Raw genomic sequence first — 19,800 nt, forward strand, 5'->3', positions numbered from 1 at the left:
CTTTCTCATTATTGTCTCCATTCCCTTTATCTCTCTCACCCGAGTTTTTATCTTTGTATTCATGCGGCCGGCCCTGTTTTTACTGTTTCTTTGATTTGCGTTGTAGTGTATATTGTATATTATTACTTATTGTATTGTTTAATTGCTCTATGTTATGTTGTATTTATACTTGTTATATTGTTTGCTCTGGGCATGGCCCCATGTAAGCCGCCCCGAGTCCCCGTTGGGGAGATGGTGGCGGGGTATAAATAAAGTTTTATTATTATTATTATTATTGTGATGGTGTCAAGCGGAATCTGCAGGGCGGGTTTGGTATTAATTGTACTTATTCCCACATCTGTCTCATCATTCTTCTTCCCTCTTCCTCTTTACATCCCTCTCCTTCTAAAATTATCAATCTAATGTTAAATTTTAACATAGCTTGGAGCCCAAGATCCTCCCCCTTGGAATTTCATCTTGCTCCCCACTATTCCTAGTCCTACTTGAGTCCAACAACTTGCCCAAGCCACATTTCCAACAGAAATCAGCACTTCCAGCATCCTGACCAGAAAGGAAAATCTATTGGCAGTGCCTCCTTCAATACAGGTTAGTTTGGTGAATAGAGAAATGAAACTTGTAGATGTGGGACACTTTGCCATTGGAGATGGAAATTGAGGTCTCACTCGCTACTGTGCTATAGCACCCTCTCTAAGGCTTAGACTCTTCAGGCCATGCAGAATCCATGTGGCGACCACATGCAGCCATATGTTCTGCAAGCTTGACTTAGGTCTTTATAGTTTTCTAGGGATTTCAATGTAAGTCTCTCTGGGTCTCATTTTTTCTTCCTCACTAACTTGATATGGAAACTAAATATTAATCAGTCATAGCTAAAGGTGGAATGTCAAACTGAAACTACTCTGGGTCCTGGTTTGGAAAAGTTTTGTTCCTCATTCCAGCATACCCCTTTTCGAAAGAGTAGCTGCTAAGGAATGAGTGGAAAACCACTAAAATGAAGTCAGGATCCTGGGTAGTTGGACCTGCCAGTAGTTCCAGCGGAGTGTGTAGTCACAGTGATGTACATGACCGAAATTCTGGATCTGCTACTTAATGATACTTAGTGTCCCTAATCTTGACTTACTGGGCAGCAGACACTGCAGCCTCCTCCTAGTCCTGGGAACAATGGACATACACTCCCCTATCAATTGAATTTAAACATTATTATATTATAATCACTTCATACATCACTCAACAACAGAGTGTGTTAAGGGAAAACAGACTCATTAACAATCTGCCCCAGCTTCAAAAATCTTATTTAACTTTTAAATTTATCTGAAGGAGAAGGTAAGGCCTACTGATGGATTCGTTAACACCTGATCTCCAATCCCCACCATCCCAATCTCAAATTCTGGCACTATTATTACTTATATCCTACTGAGCAGAGACTTATGAATGGCGAATATAACTATGTCAATTTTGTTTCAACTTGGGATCTGTCCCAGAGAAGTTAACTTTGACCTTGTGAAGCTGCCTGTTCCACTCGTTTTGAAAGGTCTTTTCTATATTACACACTGATTCTCATCACAAGTAGCTGAAATAGCCTCCCAGTGACCGTTTATATTTTATATTTTCTGAAAGGAACCCAGCTATAGTTCATAAAACAAAGCAGGTTCCTCACCCAGTCCTGCCACAGACTAAACACAATGGAGCAGGGCAATAAAGCTCCTGTGTTTGTCTTAGCAACAGACGATGGGAAAGGCTTCCCTCAGGACAGGGAGGCAGATTTCCCTCTGTTGAGAAAGAGCATCGCCAGACTTATAACTTTGGCTTGGTTCCATTTTCCCTGGAGGGAATGCTTTGCTTGTAATTGCCCTCAAAACTTGACACTCCAGTTGTGTTTGTCACACACCTATAAATTAGGGAGTCCTTACTGCTATGATGAAATTGCTGACCGTGGAGCTCGCTTGTGCTCGTATTCTACCTAAACCACTAGATTAGAGCATCTCAGGGCAAGGATTTTTAAAGGATAATTTGGTACTGGAATGCAAAATGAATAAAGGAAAAAGGTATATATATGAAGTGCTTCCCATCAGTATTTGTTAAAACAAAGATAAGAGCTTGGCTGCCTTGCTCCACTGTATTAAGTCTACAGATACTTAATATTCCCTCCTCATTTTGTAGCACCACAAGAAGACTAAGCAGCTGGATAGATTTTCACACCATCGTCCACTTTCATACATGGCCACACCACCCAACTACTGCTCTCTGCATTGCTGTCAAGAGCCATTTTAAAATAAGGAGCAGCACATATTCGCTAGCCTCTTCTCAAGCATTCTATAGCCAGTCACGGTGGCAATAATAAAAAGCAAACTAAGATTAAATGATAAAAAATAAGTTAAAAGAAACAACCAGCATACCTCTTGGAAACATTACTGGTTTCTATGACCCTCATCATTACCTTTTCCCCTGAGTCATTATCCTGGAAAATCATTCTGACAATACAATTAAAGTATCTCCATGCATGCTTGAAAAGTAATGCATTTCCTAGATTTTCTGCAAAAAAAAAACCCTATCTAAACAAGCAAATAATGCTATCAAGAGTTATTATAGAGACCTTCCTGCTCTGAAGCATCTCAGTGGCCAGTATTTATCCTCAGCATTGACTTCTTCTTCCACATATCCAAAATCAAAACCTTCAGACATCAACGTAAGCATTTAAGAGCCATATTGGAGCAAACCAAAGGACAAACTTTGTACAGCACACAGTGGCAAATGAGTTGCTTAAGGGAATGCTACAAGCAGAAACTGGGTTCAATCATCCTTCCCTTCACATTCCTTTGATTGTGGATATTCTGTTTTCCATTCTGTTTTAGCAGAAGGGCCTAGGTATTAATTTTATAAGACCAAGAGAAAAAGTCCCCACAGTATGCACAATTCCCTTTATTCATCCTTTTGTAAGTAAAACTGTCCCAAATATTGCAACCTTTCTACATAGGGGGAGTTGTTCCAGTCACTTGATCACTTCAGTTCAGATCTCTGCACGTATTCCAGAATATACTACATTCCAAATGTGTCTGCGTGTACAGATACAGAAATAGCTATAGATACAAATCTCACCCCCTCCCAAAAAAACATGACTAAGAAACAATTTGATGGCAACAAATATAAGGGAAATAAAATAATGCTGAATTTCGTTTTTTACTTATTTTCTGATTATGCCCATAATGGAATTTGCCTATGTTTTATAGCAATGCCATAGTAAAACATTTGCTGATTAAGTTATTCATAACATGCTGAATTGGCCACCACTTCCACTGCTGCCCTACATGCAACTGAAAAAAATATTTTCTCTAGGCATTTGTAGGCCTTCCAGCACAACTGTATGATCAGCTTCTAGCAGCTGACCATATAATCATGTAGGTGGAGCTACAGAAGTCTAGAGGAGTGTTCTCTTAGTTTAAAAAAGTGGGCTTAATATTTGTTATTTTTTCCTCACTTTTGAGGCAGTCCTGTACACCAAGCTTTCAAAAAATGTAAAACGCTGGTTGCATGTGACTTTAGTACCTCCCGCATCCTAAATACGCACAGCTTTACATTTACTTAAACTCTAAACCTAATTTGCAAGTTAAAGTTCATTCTCTCATTTTGGAAAACTCCTTTTGAAGTTCTTAGCAAGTTATTTTTGTTTTAATAACACATTTGCAAGTTTGACCACTTTATCTCATCCATCTTTCTAGGTATCCCATAGAAACATTTCAAAGTACTGGTCCAAATACTGTTCCCTGAAGGAACTCACTGCTCACATGTCTCCATTATGAGCACTGACCATCTATTTACACTTCTACTTCCTGTTCTTGAATCAGATGTTAATTCATAAAAGGACTATTTCCGTTATTCGATGACCACAAAATGGACATGTCTAAGTGAAACAACTGCCACATAACCAAACAGAAGCTCTAGCTACTGGGCAGAGCAGCCATTGTAATAGAAGCCTTGGTTTTATCAAACATGAAATAAAGAAGAAGAAAAGACAGACGCATAGAACAGACTTACTGAGTTTATGCAACCCAACTCCTTGTTCAGAAGCCAGGGCAAAGAAAGCTTCCCCTCTCCACGGTAGCAAGACTGGATGCGCTCCTTGATTTTGTCTTTTATTTTTTTCAGTGTAAATAGGCAAAGTACAGACTCCTTTGGTGGCTTGACTCTATTCTTCTGGCCCTGGGAAAATACTGTGAATAGGATATCCTCATCCTCTGAAATGCCCAGTTGCCTGGCCAGAGCCTTTCCTGGCTTACTGAGGTAAGCATCCTGAATCAGGCGGTATTCAGTGCCATCTCTAACACATCCAATGGGAAATTCCACATAGGAATAGAATTTGGGGTCATCTACACACAAGCGAACCACCTTGGAAGTGAAGAATTGCTCCCCAGTAGAGTCAGGTGAGGTAAGCTGGGTATCCAGTTGCAAGGTCAGATAGTAGACAAACTGCTCACTGCTAAAACTGTAGATATAGTAGATATCAAATGTGGGAAACTTTGAGAGAGTATCTGATGGTATCTTCAGCTGAGAAGAGACAAACTCGTCCTGATATACAAAGCCAAACATCTCTGCATTTTCTTCACTGTCCATCAATTTACGGCTGGATAGGGTAGGGAAGTACTCAGACTTGCCATCAATGGGTGTCCCAATGAAGAGCTTGTTCTGCCCATTCTGTACTTCAATTATGACTCCTGACATAGTTCCTGACTCATTAACACTTGAGAGGTAGTGTTCCTTGCGATGGTGAGGCTCACCCAACTTGAAAAGGTCATCCAAGCGTAGGAACTGGCAAATGCCCTGAGAAGCACTGCCACAGGCTATCAGCCGGTTGCCAGAATAATCCACCAGCAGCAACTTATTGACATTGTTGGTGGAGACTAGTCCATGTGGGCATGACTGCACACTCGGGGGTGGATAGCACTTTTCATTGTCATCCACTGGCCCTGTCACATGAGTGCGCATCAGTGTCAGATTGCTTGCAAGCTTATAAATCCGGTTGATAGCACCCACATACACCTCCCCAGTTTTGTTATGGACCACCAAGTGTGTCAAACTCCAGTCTGTGACCTGGAAAGTCCTAAAGGGAGATGATGACTTGGGAGTACCTTCTGACAATGGCAGCCAAGCATTCCCCAGAAGCACCAGGGTCCAAATGCTGACTGACAAATGGGGCTTTAGCCTCAGGAGCCACATGGCAGAGCAGTCACATCCAACAAAGGCTGTGCATTAGCCTAAACTCAAAATAAGTAGAAGGAAATAAAAAGGAACAGAGTAGGGTATCTGTGAACTAACGTCTCCTTTTTTTTCCACCATCCACATTCAGGACATCGTGAATGCAAGCATCCTCCTCAGCTCTGAAAGGAAATACAAAACAAACAGGGTTAGGTAATCGGTTGTGTCACTCAGAACATAAGAGCACAATAGAAGCTCAGAGTTACTAATATCTCAGGAATTGAGGTGGTTCTCTAAAATGTTCAGCTGTCTAGGGAAAAACTGCACAGAATTTGCTAATCATTCTACATTCTTCTTACTAAAGTTCCCATGACCATTTTCTGTGTTCACTACAGAAAATAATTGCTAAATTGTTCTTGAATCTAGAGAGAGCTGGTTACTTTGCATTTGTCACCAAAGAAAGCTCTCCAAATCATCCGTACTTTATGTGTGCCTCAGAAAGCATAAACTCAAGATATGAAGAGAACAATATCATACCTTTTGAGGAAAAACTCAAACCAGCAAAAAGGACGTTAGCACTGAAGATCTGGGAATGACTTTAAAAACAACTTAAATGACAGGGATTAGATCTTTTATAACCCCTATTTTAGCATTTTCCTTCCTTGCCTAGAAGATTTGTCTTCCTAGTTTTTCTTTGCTGTATAAAACAAGACATGTGTATTATAGTATTTTCTTGAAGACAGGTCTGTCATTGTATGGATTGATATCTGGGGGAAAAATACCTTTCTCTGATATCACTCTTATTTGTTTCTCCAGAGTTTTGAAATGGAGAAAGGGAACAACACCAATTTCATTGTCAAAAATACTTAAATATCTCTATATACTTTTGAGTGAAAGAATAATGGAAGAAAATCTATAAAGCTTTAACTGCTCTTAAGGAAAAGCCTGATTTCCTTTAAAATGTTTAAAATAGCCTTAGATTACAGGTTACAGAGTGCAATATTACACATAGTCACTTAGAAATAAATAAATACTTAGCAGTAGCTAGAGTGTCATAGCCTGATATCAAATGTAGGCTGTCTGTAATGATGCAGGATGATGGGAGTTGCAGTCTAAAACATCTAGAGGGCATCAGATTGGGAAGGGCTGTTAGAGAAACCTTTGGGGGATGGACAGCATCCTTCTCCACCTTTCCCAGTTTTTGGGCATGGGCTTAATAATTGTGCATTCCTAGTCACCTCAACTTGGAACAAAGATGCCCTCAGATTACAAAGATTGCACAGCTAGACTTCCAGACCTCAGAAAACATGCAAGCCCCTATTCTGCAATTTCCAGAGAATAGTCCTAAACCATGTACAGTATAGCCCTTTTCACCCCCAGCCCTAACTTCACTTTACCTCTTCAGTCCCTGTTTCAAAGATTGTGTCATTGTCACACAGGCTTTTGAGGACAGTAACATTTTCCCTATGGATATACGTATTATCACAGACATCAAGTAAGATCCAGTGATTGACCAGCCTACTCCATTCCTTAGGAGAAGGTATTTTCACATAACTTTTAGAAAACTGCTGCCAATACATTTCAACAGTACAAAACATGAATCAATACAATCTTCCTCTTTTGACCTAGATTTATTGGCTCAGACCTCAGTTACATGCCTGGCTTAAGCCTTGACCATAGCTCTGCCTTGTTCTGCTTATTCAATTGTGCCTGACTAGGCAGAGAAGGCCATTTTCAAGTCTTCTATGTTTTCCCTTTGCTTAGGCAGATGAATAATGCACTCTTCCTCATTCATCTAGTAGTGGATTACTTTGAGGCTCATCTGAGGCCCCCCAAACACCACAAAAGCCAGTCTTCCAGAAGACGGCAAAAACAAAAAGCCACATCCCGCGTCATTTCAGTTACCACTCCAAGCACTCAAAATCACAGCACCATTTCCCTTGACCTTTCTTCTTCCACAGCACACACTTGCAATTTGGCTCAACTAAAGGGCACACATGTTGCAGCAAAGGATCTTGACTACAGAAGACCACCTCCTGTAAATCAGTGTTTCTTACACTATCCGATGGATACTATTTGCTTTTCCATGTGTGAGAGATATCAGTACGATATTTCTGTCCAATGGATACAGCTGTTTTTGTAGCCAACGGGCGCAAATATAAACCATCAACTCCGGCAGGCCCGGTCCAACACGGCACGCTGACCATGCCCCCGCGTTGGGCGCCACCTTCCCAGGGGCGCTATTGAGCCCCTGGGAGGCGGGGCCACATCTGGCAGAGGCGGGGCCGCGTGACGCGGGAGGCGGGGTGTGCCCTGGTGCAGTCTGGCTGGGAGGCGGGGTTGCGCAACGCGGGGGGCGTGACCAGGTTTGGCTGGCTTGTTCTCCATGGAGGAAACTCGGGAGCCATGCAGGAAGAAGAGAAGAAGGAGGCGGCGGAGGGGAGAGGCGAGGGCGGTCTGAGGAACCGGCGCCGGTCCCCCCGCTCCAACCGGGTCTTGGAAGGGCTTCGGGTCCAGGGCGCTGCGTGGGCAAGCCCCGTGTGTGTGAGTCCTGCGTGTGTCTCTTCCCGCCCGGCTGACCCTGATGGATTCAAGGTCCCCGGAGCTTTCCTTTCCCACAGAGAAGCGGCTTGGTGGGGCGGTGTCTTGGGCAGAGAAACCACTAAAGGTTTCCCTTCTTGCTCTCCTTCTTTTCTTCTCTCTCTCCCTCTCCAAGCGTTTCTATTCTTTTCTTTTTTCAGCTCAGCCCTTCTTCTCCTTCCCCCCCCCCCCCGTTCAAAGCAGCTGTTCAAATACAAGGGCTGCCTGCTTTTGACGGGAAGAGAGGATTTTCAAACAACCCCTAAAAGGCTTTGAACTTCCTCCCCAGCCTGGCTGAGCCAGGACACACGCCGCGGGAGGCGGGGCCACGTCTGGCCCCGCCTCCCACGCCGCGCACCCTGGCCCCGCCTCCCACACCGCCCACGCTGCAGGAGGCGTGGCCGCCCAGCGCGGGAGGCGGGGTTAGGGCGTGGGAGGCGGAGCCAGTCCTGGTCACGCCTCCCACAGCGCGGGGGAAGGGGCGCAAAAAAACTTTGCGTACCCTTTTAAATTTCCTCGGGCCGGTCCTGAACTCCGGGTATCAGCAGCCAAATTACCACCAGAAAATGGAGATGGGAAAAGTGGGGCCCTCGAGATGTACTTGAATTAAAACTCCAACTACATACAGTCCCTGAGTTACAGAGAATAAAGGTTCTGTAAGTTTGTTCTTAAGTTGAATTTGTACATAACTCAGAATAGATACTTTTTAAAGTGTAATTCCTGCCATAGATAGATAGCATAGTTTGTTTTGCTGTCTGTGCCCCTGAACAGATTTCACCTCACTATCTATCCCTGTGACAATTGGATTTTGAACATTTTGGCTTGTCATAGAAACAAGGATTGGTGTGACACCTGTTTCCCATTATAGCTCTCCAAAAAGTGAATTTCCCTTCCTAGGAATAATTTCCTCTCACTTCCTGTTGTCTCACCCCCGTATGCATGAGTATGTGTGTAACTCAGATGTCTGTAACTCGGGGAATGCCTTTACCCCATTTGTCTGGATATGCTAACAGCCCAACAACATTTGGGGAGCCCCAAATAGTCTCATCCTTACTATAAAGTCTCACTAAAAAATTTAAACTAATATTATGACTTGAAAGCAAACAATACCTCATAATGTAGCTTGCCAGTTCAATCAGCAAGCCCCAAAATCCATTTTACCAATGTAAGCTCTGGAGATTATCAAGATCAAGGCACAGCAAAGTCACTTGCACCAAATGTGAGGGAAGAGAAACAGCAAGGACCCCACGATTTTGCTCTTCCTCCCCAAGGCCTATAGCAAAGCAAGACTCAAAAATTTCACTTGTCTACCTTCTAGAGGATACAAGGGGGAAAGGAGACTGATTTTGTCACTCCTCAATACAAGGTTTATCACACTAGCTAAGTTTTCTGCAAATTGCAGAGAATTCACTGAAACAGAGCAGATCATTGCACTGGGCATTTAAGGCAATAGTTCTCAACCTGAGGTCCCCAGATGTTTTTGGCCTACAACTCTCAGAAATCCCAGCCAGTTTGCCAGCTGTTAGGATTTCTGGAAGTTGAAGGCCAAAAACATCTGGGAACCTCAGGTTGAAAACCACTGATCTAAGGGGAATAGGATGTCAGGAGTACTTTGTGCTTTTCCTGGGAGTTGGACTAGATGGCCCATGTGGTCACTTCGAACTCTATTATTCTATGATTCTATGAAACAAGATAAACAGGGAGAAGTACTTATTGCTGGCAAACTAGTCACAGCCCCTATTTGTACAATTTACAATCCACTTGTACAAGCCTGCCTCATAGCATATTTGTATACTGGTTGCAAATTTACAGAATTTTAGCAGACAGCAACACATATTCTAAACCAGCTATCAAATCTAGATTGTGATATAAATTCTTCATCTTCGTAAATGCAAGACACTGAAATTCTGCCTAAATCCTAGCAGAAGCTATGTCTTTTCCCATCTCACACATTAAAAATGAGATTGGCATTCACTAAGACTAAATGAGCCACATAGGACAAATGACCTGCCTGCCACTCATAGACTAAACACACAATACTTAAAACAGAAACTCTGAATACACTTTCTGTTATTGGGCCTATAAAAAGAAATGAGTTTGACAAAAAAACAAAAAACAAACCTCCAGTTGTAAATCCTCCAAATATACAGAGGAAAACACTCTAAAATCTCTTCACATTCAGCTTCAGGAACCCACTTTATTATCACTATTGTGAGGGGGAAGCCCCTCTATTCCTATTTCAAGAAAGAGGTTCTTGAAAAAAGGAGGTAAACTCTTTGGCGCTTCTGCCAACATTGCCAGCAAGCTCGCACATAATAGTAAACGCGCTCATTGCTTTTCAGCATTTACCTAATTGGACTTTAATGTGCTGAGTGGTTAGTCCTTAATGAGATTTTACTTTTTATAAAGACTGGAAGTGAACGCAGAGAGGTGAAGAGAAAGGAGGAGGGACCATCACAAATGGAGAGAGAAAAATAGATGGTGACAACTTGCAAAAAGGGAGGGTAGCTGCTGAAGGAGAGAAAGTCAGGATTAGAGGGCTCAGCTTCAAGCCCTGACACTGATTTGAGGTCTGAATGATTTACCTCTCATCTGCTTTCTCCCTCCTTCAGTAAGAGAGAAAAAACAAAATTTCTACAGACCCACAAAAATACTCTTTAACACCTCCTGCATGAGCAAGTATTTCAGTGGAATGATAATCTATCAGACACTTAGCTTCCATGTTTTGTTTGTTTGCTGCTGCTGCAACTTGCAAAGAGGTGTTTTGTTTCACTTATGTTTATGTTTTACATATAATATGGATTGCCTAATAAACAAACTGCATGGAGCAAATATAAAAACATAAGATGGGATACGGCCTTTTGCAAAGCAATGAGAGAGAGACTTACAGAAGGAAACACAGAAGGTGTTTATTAATCTGCAGTCACGAGAAGCAGTTATCCCCTAGCTAAGCCACAAAGACTGGAACAGGAGATCCATCTTGACACATCAACTGCGTGATGCCTCGGTGTTGTCATGGTACATTTTGAAGTGCAGGAGATGATCCTGCCAAAATAGCCATGTGCCCAAGGAAAATCCACAACCATGCCTCCATGACACTCACTGCCTTCTTATTATTTTTACTGAAAGAAACCTAACACTTAGGTTGAAAAGACCACTAAAAACACAGGCATTCAACCCAAAACATAAATAATATCTCACAATTGAGTCTATGAAAAACCATTATAATTCTATGCATAGTTATCTGTGAATTAATTTAATCCAACAATGTGTACTTAAGAGATTCAGCTTAGTTCAAGTTGTAAAACACATTGAGCTTTAACAAATGATCTTCGCCCAGTTGAAGTGCAACCTTAAGATTTTAATTTGAAATGGAAGTTATCTTGCACAAAAATGTTATCTTTTAAAGTGCTGACATAGAGCTAAGAAGTATCCCTTGGTGGTTTTCCTTGTTCCCTGGTGTCTTTTGTGTTCCTTTATTACAAACAATAGCAAAATCTGAAAGCCTCATTATCACCTAATTCAATTACTAGGTAAGGAGGATCTGTCAATTAACCAAGTACTATCAATTGCCAAAGCAGGTGATATCATCCACAGAGAGGTCCCCCTCCCCCACCCAAAATTTCCCTATACATCCATACTACTGCTTCATGTGCTCAGGACCATGCTTTGACTACTGAACAGGATAGACTATGGTTCATTTCACAGGCAACATGTTACAACATTAGAACAACCTTCCCTAACCTGGTGTCTACCACTGCACTACAATTCCCACCATTTCCAACCAGTAGGACCATGTATCACGGCTAGTTTTCTCCTTACATGTGTCGAACTATAGATCCCAAACGTTTGGAACAATGGAGTTGTAGTCCAACTAGAGATATAAAAAAACAAAAACCCTGGTATCAGTTGGGTCTGCCAAAGTTTCTCCAAGTTCCTGCCTCCCGCATAAGAGAGAAGCACCAAACTTTTCCTCATCATACAGTCATACAGCTTTTTTTAATACAGATTTTTTTTATTTTTTAAAACACAAAAAATACATACCGTAGACATACAAAACATTTACAATTCCCACCACCTACACAAGGATTGTTTTCTTTTTACATACAGTCATACAGCTTAACTAATAAAGCCTCTAAACAGAAGCTCCATTTTACAAAGTCTATAACCGGCCAGTCCCAGCTTTCCTCCTTGTTGTTTGTTCACCAGAAAGTGTTTTTAGCAGCACTGTTGTTAGGAAAATGGTGAAGGAGGACTGCAGAAGCGAAAATGTTCAGTACTGACTTACAGCAAAGTGTCTATATGAAACAATGCAATAAAAACATGAGTTGGGGAGTAGCAGGATTGAACTGTACTGATCCAACTGTGGGTCACTGCCTACAATAGTCACGGTAAACAGTAGCTATCTCCAGAATCCCTTTTATTGCACTGAAACAATGCAATAAAAACATGAGTTGAGGAGCAGCAGGATTGAACTGTACTGATCCTACTGTGGGTCACAGCCTACAATAGTCAAGGTAAACAGCAGCTATCTCCAGAATCCCTTACTGAGCATGAATGAGCAGCAATCAGACAGAAAGGAAGATAGCAGGTAAGTAGTTATCACCGCCATCCTTGAAAATGAATAGCTCTATAAGTTTGGCAATCAAAATAGGAAATGTAAGAAGAGTGTAGGGCGGTATAAGGGGGGGGGAAGCATCCCTGGATATACCTCGGGAAAGGGTTTCAAGTGGTCTGTAAAAGCTTCAGAATGTTTTTGCCTGCTTAGGCATGGCTTACTAACCTGGCTTGGTTGCTTCATTTCACATGTGGCTATTGTAAGCCTTGGATGAAATGTTGGCTGAAATGGGTTGAACTACTCTTTCTTCTTGCAGTATAAGAACCTATCCCTGTTGCTTCTACCCTCTGCTACCAAAGAAGTAATGGTCAGGGACACATTTACATTGCTACCTGAGATAAACCTGTGCTTTCTAAAATTTATGGAAAAATATTTGCAAAAACCTATCTTTTCTCCTCTCTTAAAGGAAAGCACACACAGGGCATAACTACAAAAAGATAGACCAAGTGATAAAAAAGATGCAGACCCATCCCAGTGCATGTTTATTGTAATTAATCTGAGAAGCACATTTCGAGAAATGTGCAAAAATATATTTTGAAAATGGCCAAAATAGCCTGCACCAAAGGGGTGGGGGTATTCCTATGTCACTGTAAGAAGCTCCTTTTTTGCTTTATAAGGATAGATCCAGCCTGAACTTATTTCCTTAAGTCCATCTCATCTGGAGGGAAAAGGCTATCTAGGGGTAGTTATCATTTCTTTCCACACTTTCAAAAAAAGAAAGAAAAAGAAATTGTCCTACTATCTCCACAAACACACACCAATAATAGTAGAAAAGGGTCTCATCCATAGACAAAATCTCAATGCTAAGAGCTGGCTAGATGAAACTACAGTCAGTTCCTCTTGCCCATGGATTTTGCATCCAATTGATTCAACCATCCACTGCTAGGGGAAAAAAAATTGTAAAGCAAACCTACCTTGAGTCCTCACAGAGAGAAAGACGGGGTATATATAAACATAATAAAATAAATAAATAAATTTGTTTAAGGAACACCATTTTACTGCCCCATTGTTTATAATGGAACTTAAGTATCCACAGATTTTGGTATACACGGGGATCCTGAAACCAAACCCCAAAAGCCCACTGTATACAAGGATTCAGATGTAAAGAGGTACTTTCCTCTACAAACTTGCAATCTCCTCTTGAAACCTATCTGACACCCAACACCCTACACCACTCCTGCTCTTTTATTTACCCAAATTGACACAGCAAAGGATTGCCTCTACAAAGGTGGAGCTCATTTAGCAACAGCCAAAGATTTATAGACATCCATGACAGGGATGATCAGAATCATCCGTCACCCAAACAGCCAGAAGAGAGGCACGTCCCTCTTCTGTCTCCTATGACAGATGCCTGCTGCAAGAGCTCTAATAGCAAAGCCCCTTCCTTCTTTGTACTCGTATACTGCACTACAAGCTAGCAAACTATAAACTCCCATCAGGATTATTACCCTCCAAATTCTCGACAGTTACAAAGAACAAAGGAACATAATCAATACCACCCACCATGAATGCTTAATTTTATTTAATACATCACAAACTTCCCTTCTTTCCCAGGAGTGTGGGGGTTTTTTCTCACCAACCCTGTGAGATAAGTCACACTGAGAGACTTGGATAAAGCTTTGGACACACCTCCATAAGCAAGCAGTAACTAAACTTCGTTTTTCATACGCAGTATTCCAGACACTGTACCAAATGCATCTCTGATGTTCCTCTATTTTAAAAGAACAAAGAGGATGTTAAGCAGTTCCCCAAACTGTGGTATCTTAAAAGAAGTCAATTAAGATGAATTACAGAACACATATCCCATATACTCATGTATATATCTGCAAATTTTAGTCAAAATAATTAATACAGATCATCTGGATCGACTTAACCCTAGGTCAATGTGACAATTCTACCATAACTCTTATTTTAAAAGGAACCATCCTCTTCTCTGAGTAGCAAAAGGCAAGAGCTTAGTCTACTCCAGAAGAACCTAGAAGAAGCACCAACCCCTTTCTACTATATCGCCCAAGAACCATTTCTGCTTTTCAGAATACATGGGCAAGGAAATGGAGGTGGCAGCTAGGCTGTTCCCTGGTACTGATTCATCTCTCTGGAATGACTCTCAACTCCGTTTATCATATCAAAATCCACAATCTTGGTCTCCAAGCTTGTCCTTGACTTATACATGAGGTCAACATAGATGAGTATATATGGAAACCACCCTCCTTACAGTGTCCATTTCATTTCCTTTTCACATGACCTACCCATTCATTTTAAATAGACTGGCAAACTTCTACAACATGATTTTGAACACTACTGTTCACCCTACTCTGGGGCAATCAATGGTAGCAAAGAGAAGTGCAACAATAAAAAATAAACCATGTAATGGCTGCCACAAGCAAGGTATTCATGTACATACCAGGTCTACAAACTTTCCTTTCGACACATCAACAGACTATAATCCCACAGGTGACAGTCATGGCAATTACAATGGAATCACAGTGCTATAACTGTATAATGTGAAAGGACCTCAATAGATCTTCTTTTCAGAAAGATTCTTAACTTCCTCATTCATGTTCAGTTCCCTTAGGGCCAAATATGACAAGATGATAAATGTGCAACCGTCCCCAAAATAGGCTAAACATTTTGGGACTTCAAACTTTGCAGGAACAACTCACCCTTATGTACACCTGCCTGATAATTACCTTCTGTCAAAGGGCATCGCCTCAATGTGTCATCAATGTGATTAATCATTATTTGGAGAGAGAGGAGAAGACTTTCTTGGCTGTAAGCCACAGTGGTGGGATGACCTTCCCTTAGAGGAGAAGCTGGTGCTGATACTTGGATCTAGTGAAATCATGACTTAGTGTCTAGCCTACTGGACAATGCATTTGTCTGAGCTACTGAAGTGTTTTAAATGTAAATTATTTGATTTCTTTTTAGACAGTAATTTTGTTGATTACACTTCATTCTGAGATCTGTCAATATAGGGCAAGCAAGAAATATTTCAATAATTACACACACAGTGTTCTTTGGCAGCTGCCAGACCAATATGGCCAAATCAAGTTTGTCCTTTAGTTTTTAAGCCATCTGGGCAAGAGCAGGATTGTGTTATATTTTATGCCAGGGCTGAGGAAATGCTGGCCCACAGGCCAGATCTGGTCACTCATCTGCCAACCTTCACAAAACTAGTAGGCCTTTTAAAAAGCCCCTACTTGTCAAAAGGAAAGCTGTTTTGTTGAAGCAGGATTGAGGATAACTGCCTAGAGTTTGGGGCCACTGCAGGGCATGGCGTTCACCAATCGCCATGCCCATGACTTGAAATTATAACATTATTTTTTAAAACATACACGCACAAACCTGGTTTAAGTTTTACTTCCTAGTGAAATAAGGCTTCTCTTGGGCATACACAAATGAAACCGCCCACTTTTTCATAGAGCCTCAGCCTCGCTTCGGCACTCATTGGAGTTGTATGCATTTTATATAAGGGACAGCATATTATTGTGCCCCTGTATATAATGGGATTTAAGCATACACGGATATTGATATCTATGGGAGGGAGTTCCTTGCCTGCCCCGTCCACAGCTCCTATTTTGTGCATTACTTTGAATACATTTGTCATTTCTAGGAATGAGATACAAGCAATGACCAAAATTACAGTGGCCTAACCATTCCTAGGTTCATAAACATTTAAAGTACTAGTTTTAACAAGGACAATGAATGAATAGACATTAAATATTTGGTTTTACATAGATGTAAAATCCTAGAGGCAAAGCACTACGAGCAGCAGCTTCCTTTAAATTCAAGTCTGAATCAGGCTATGCAGGGAAATCCTCTGGCAAGCCTCAGGAATTTTCTATAGGGAGTGGCACTAGAAGAAGAAAAAATAGCCCTAGGCAACTCCTTGACTCCACTAGGCTTATGTGACAAAGTCTCAATCAAATACCCAAGGTTGTGCCTGGCATCCTTGCCTGAAGGTGCCTATGGTTCAGCTTGAAAAAGGCTGGCAACTGCTGCTGAAAAATTAGCTTGACCTGGTATACAAAGGTAATAATCCCCAAGCAACAGAAAACTCCCAACTTCCAAATTGTCATTGCAAATTTTTTCATACACATTTTTCATATATTTTCATACGCAGTATGAAAACAACTACACTGATGGGCCATCCATGGCAACAAAACCCTCAGCAGGTCTATATTTTATTTGTGAAAAACACCAGAAGAAGCAGATTTGGTAAAATAATGCTTTAACTCACATACTGGCCGAGACTATCAAGTGCTCACATTGGAAACTTCATCCCATCAGTCAGCTCTGTCAAAAACATACCTATCAGTAAGTTAGAAGGCAGAATCTCCAAGAAAGGACGTTATTCAGTATTTCAACTCTGGCCCATGGAAATCAATATGATACCCAAACAGATACAGTATTCTAGTAGTTCTCCTCTCACGATCGGGTCAAAAATTATTATTTTTATGGCAGAAATCAAAAACCACAGCAAAGAAGCCTGCTGTACAAATTTACCCCAGTTAAGAGAAGTATCAGAAAGTTCTGATACAGAAAAGGTCACTATAACCTTGGTTCTTTTGGTGCCAACTGCTCTTCACCACAACCTGCAGAGGAAAAACTTGATCTGACATCAGTAAGGCAGGGAGTACAATTGGCAAAACTCAATGTAAGATACAAGGGAAACCGGGAACACATCAGTCCGGTGTATAGCACACATCTATTAGGTATACAAGCGTTTGTTCCTCTTCTAAGCTTGGACATTTGACACCACACATTTCCTGTTATCGGAGCAGGAAGTTTATGAGCATGCTGGTGACCAGCACATTGCACAGGAAAAGCCAAATTGAAGCCTTTTAACAGCATCCTGTGGGCAGCATTCCTGTTAAGTCCTCCCTGGCTCTGCTCAGGATAGTAATTCAAGCAAGGTCTTGGCTTGCATCCCTGATAGAGAGTGCAGTTCTAACCAGCCCACACTGCTGCCTCCAGCTGAGCAGGTGCCAGGTGGAAATTGCCCTGGATGCTGGTTTCACAAACAGAATTCATAACCTTTGTTGCTTCCAGAAACATCAATTCTCAAGGCTCCCAAACAAAAAGCACTGAAACAGTTCCTGATACAGATCACAATACTGAACTTTTAACTATAACTCCCATAATTTACTAACCACCAATGACCACTAGCTATACTAAATGGGGAGTTGTGCTCCAAAATGTAACTTTGCCAAGGTCTGAGATTTTCTCACCTGTATGTCCTAAATCAGGGGTCCCCAGACTAAGGCCCACAGGCCAGATGCAACCCTCCAAGGTCTTTTGCCTGCCCCTGCCCTAAACTTTAGACTTAGGATTGTCCTAACTCTGAAACAACTTGAAGACACACAACAGCAACAACAATACTAATTAATTTGACTATGTCATCAGCCAAAAGCAGGCGCACTTCCCATTAAAATATTGGTAAGTTTATGTTGATTAAAATTGTTTTTCGGTTTAAATATGGTATAGTTCTTTCATGCTTTTTTGCACTACAAATAAGATATTTGCAGTTTGCATAGGAATTTGTTCATTTTTTTCAAACTACAGTCTGGCCCCCAACAGTCTTGAAGGACCATGAACCAGCCCTTGGCTTAAAGCATTTAAGGACAGGATCCTAAAAGCACAGGATCCCATCTGATTTTGGAAGCTAAGCAGGCTCAGCCAGATCAACACTTGGATGGGAGACTGTCAATAAAAAACAGGTTCTGTGGGCTATACCTCAGAGGAAGGAACTAGCAGAACCATCTCAGAGCAATCTGTGCCTGAGAAAACCCTGCAATATTTGTAAGGTTGCCATAAGTTAACAGATGACTTGAAGGCACATCCACACACACATCAAAGATATATATAGATTTGTAACACTGTCATCTATTTCAAAATAAAGCAAATCAGGATGAAATTAAAATACAAAGTGGTAAGAAGGAGATGATTAAGCTACTGGCCCCACAGCTGGAACCTGCTCAAAATTCCTGCAGTGAAAGGTCTGGGTACCAGAAGACATCTAGAAACATTAGTGCTCCTTTCTCTTCCAAATGTCAGCATCCTGCCTTAATGTTAGCCAAATCCAAACCTCCACAGAGAAACAGAATGCAGCAGTTTGTTGACCAGACAAAGACCTGGGTTTGAGAATTTATATTAGGTCTGACCAATCCAAAATCTCTATCCTGCCTACCAACCGGAATGGTTGATATTATTCATCTCCAAACTATTCCTGAAAAGATCTTTCTGGTCCATCTACACAATTCTATGACAGCAGATCATCAATCCAAGTCTGAATAGAACTCCAAACAAAATGCAGCTCTGGTAAGCTGAAACGTCAGTGTTTTGAGTGTGTATTTTTGACTTCTCAGAAAAACCACATCTTTCCACTTCCACAAGACAACAGAGCCTCGGGAAGCCAGATATAGCTGTTCTTCACACAGAGGCTCCTCTGTTGTAATGGAGTTTTGTGGCAGGGAGTCCATCCCATTCAGTATAATCTGCCTGACTCGTTTCCATCAAGTCGGTTTGTATCACTTTGATTGAGCTAAGTAGCTAATCTCATCCTTACAAGCAGCAGGGTGCAGATTGCCAAGCGCCAAGCAAAGCTTAACAATTCAATTGTACTGTCTAAAATAACAGGACTTCTATTATTAATATCACTGTAATCAACCACAGGTACCTCACAGGTATCAGGTAGCTTAGGAGAACTCTCCCCTTTTCTCTATCCTCCCTCACAGAAATTGTAATGACAACTGGTGGTCTGTGGATTTATGCTAGTCCCTAACCCATCAACAGTCAGGAGCGAGAAAAGGTCCAGGAAAGAAAGAAACAGCTGTGGTCAATGAGCATAAGTTGCCAGTCCTCCATAGCAGAAAACTATATTTGCAGAAAACGGAAGAAAGACCTTAGAATATTCAGAAAGCTACTCCTGAGTAGATAGAGGAACACAAAGCAACTCATGTTCACTACAATCCTGCATTATTGCTGTTGCTTCAAAGCTTCCCTCCCAAATAACTTTTTACAAGCACTAGACAGTGCATGAAATATCAATGGATCATGGGTATAGCATCTAGATCCAGGGAAGTCATGCTACCCCTCTATTCTGCCTTGGTCAGGCCACACCTGGAATACTGCATCCAATTTTGGGCACTGCAGTTGAAGGGAGATGTTGACAAGCTGGAAAGCGTCCAGGGGAGGGCGACTAAAATGATCAAGGGTCTGGAGAATAAGCCATATGAGGAGTGGCTTAAAGAACTGGGTATGTTTAGCCTGCAGAAAAGAAGGTTGAGACATGATAGCCATGTACAAATATGTGAGGGAAGTCATAGGGAGGAAGAAGCAAGCTTATTTTCTGCTGCCCTGCAGACTAGGACACGGAACAATGGCTTCAAACTACAGGAAAGGAGATTCCACCT

The 19,800-nt window shown here is 41.5% G+C and overlaps 1 protein-coding gene across 7 annotated transcripts in view; it reads right to left on the reverse strand.

Moving 5' to 3' along the window:
• plxna1 (plexin A1) overlaps positions 1 to 19,800 on the reverse strand; it is a 389,627-nt gene that overhangs the window by 322,246 nt on the left and 47,581 nt on the right. For all 7 annotated transcript variants that reach the window (XM_062969812.1, XM_062969808.1, XM_062969807.1 and 4 more), the window contains exon 2: positions 4,030 to 5,369. In XM_062969812.1, coding sequence (XP_062825882.1) covers positions 4,030 to 5,208 — 1,179 coding nt within the window. In that variant the 5' untranslated portion in view covers positions 5,209 to 5,369. The remainder of the gene's footprint in view (positions 1 to 4,029; positions 5,370 to 19,800) is intronic.

The sequence above is a fragment of the Anolis carolinensis genome, chromosome 2 (assembly GCF_035594765.1).
Source record: "Anolis carolinensis isolate JA03-04 chromosome 2, rAnoCar3.1.pri, whole genome shotgun sequence".
In the NCBI taxonomy this organism is placed as follows: Eukaryota; Metazoa; Chordata; class Lepidosauria; order Squamata; family Dactyloidae; genus Anolis; species Anolis carolinensis.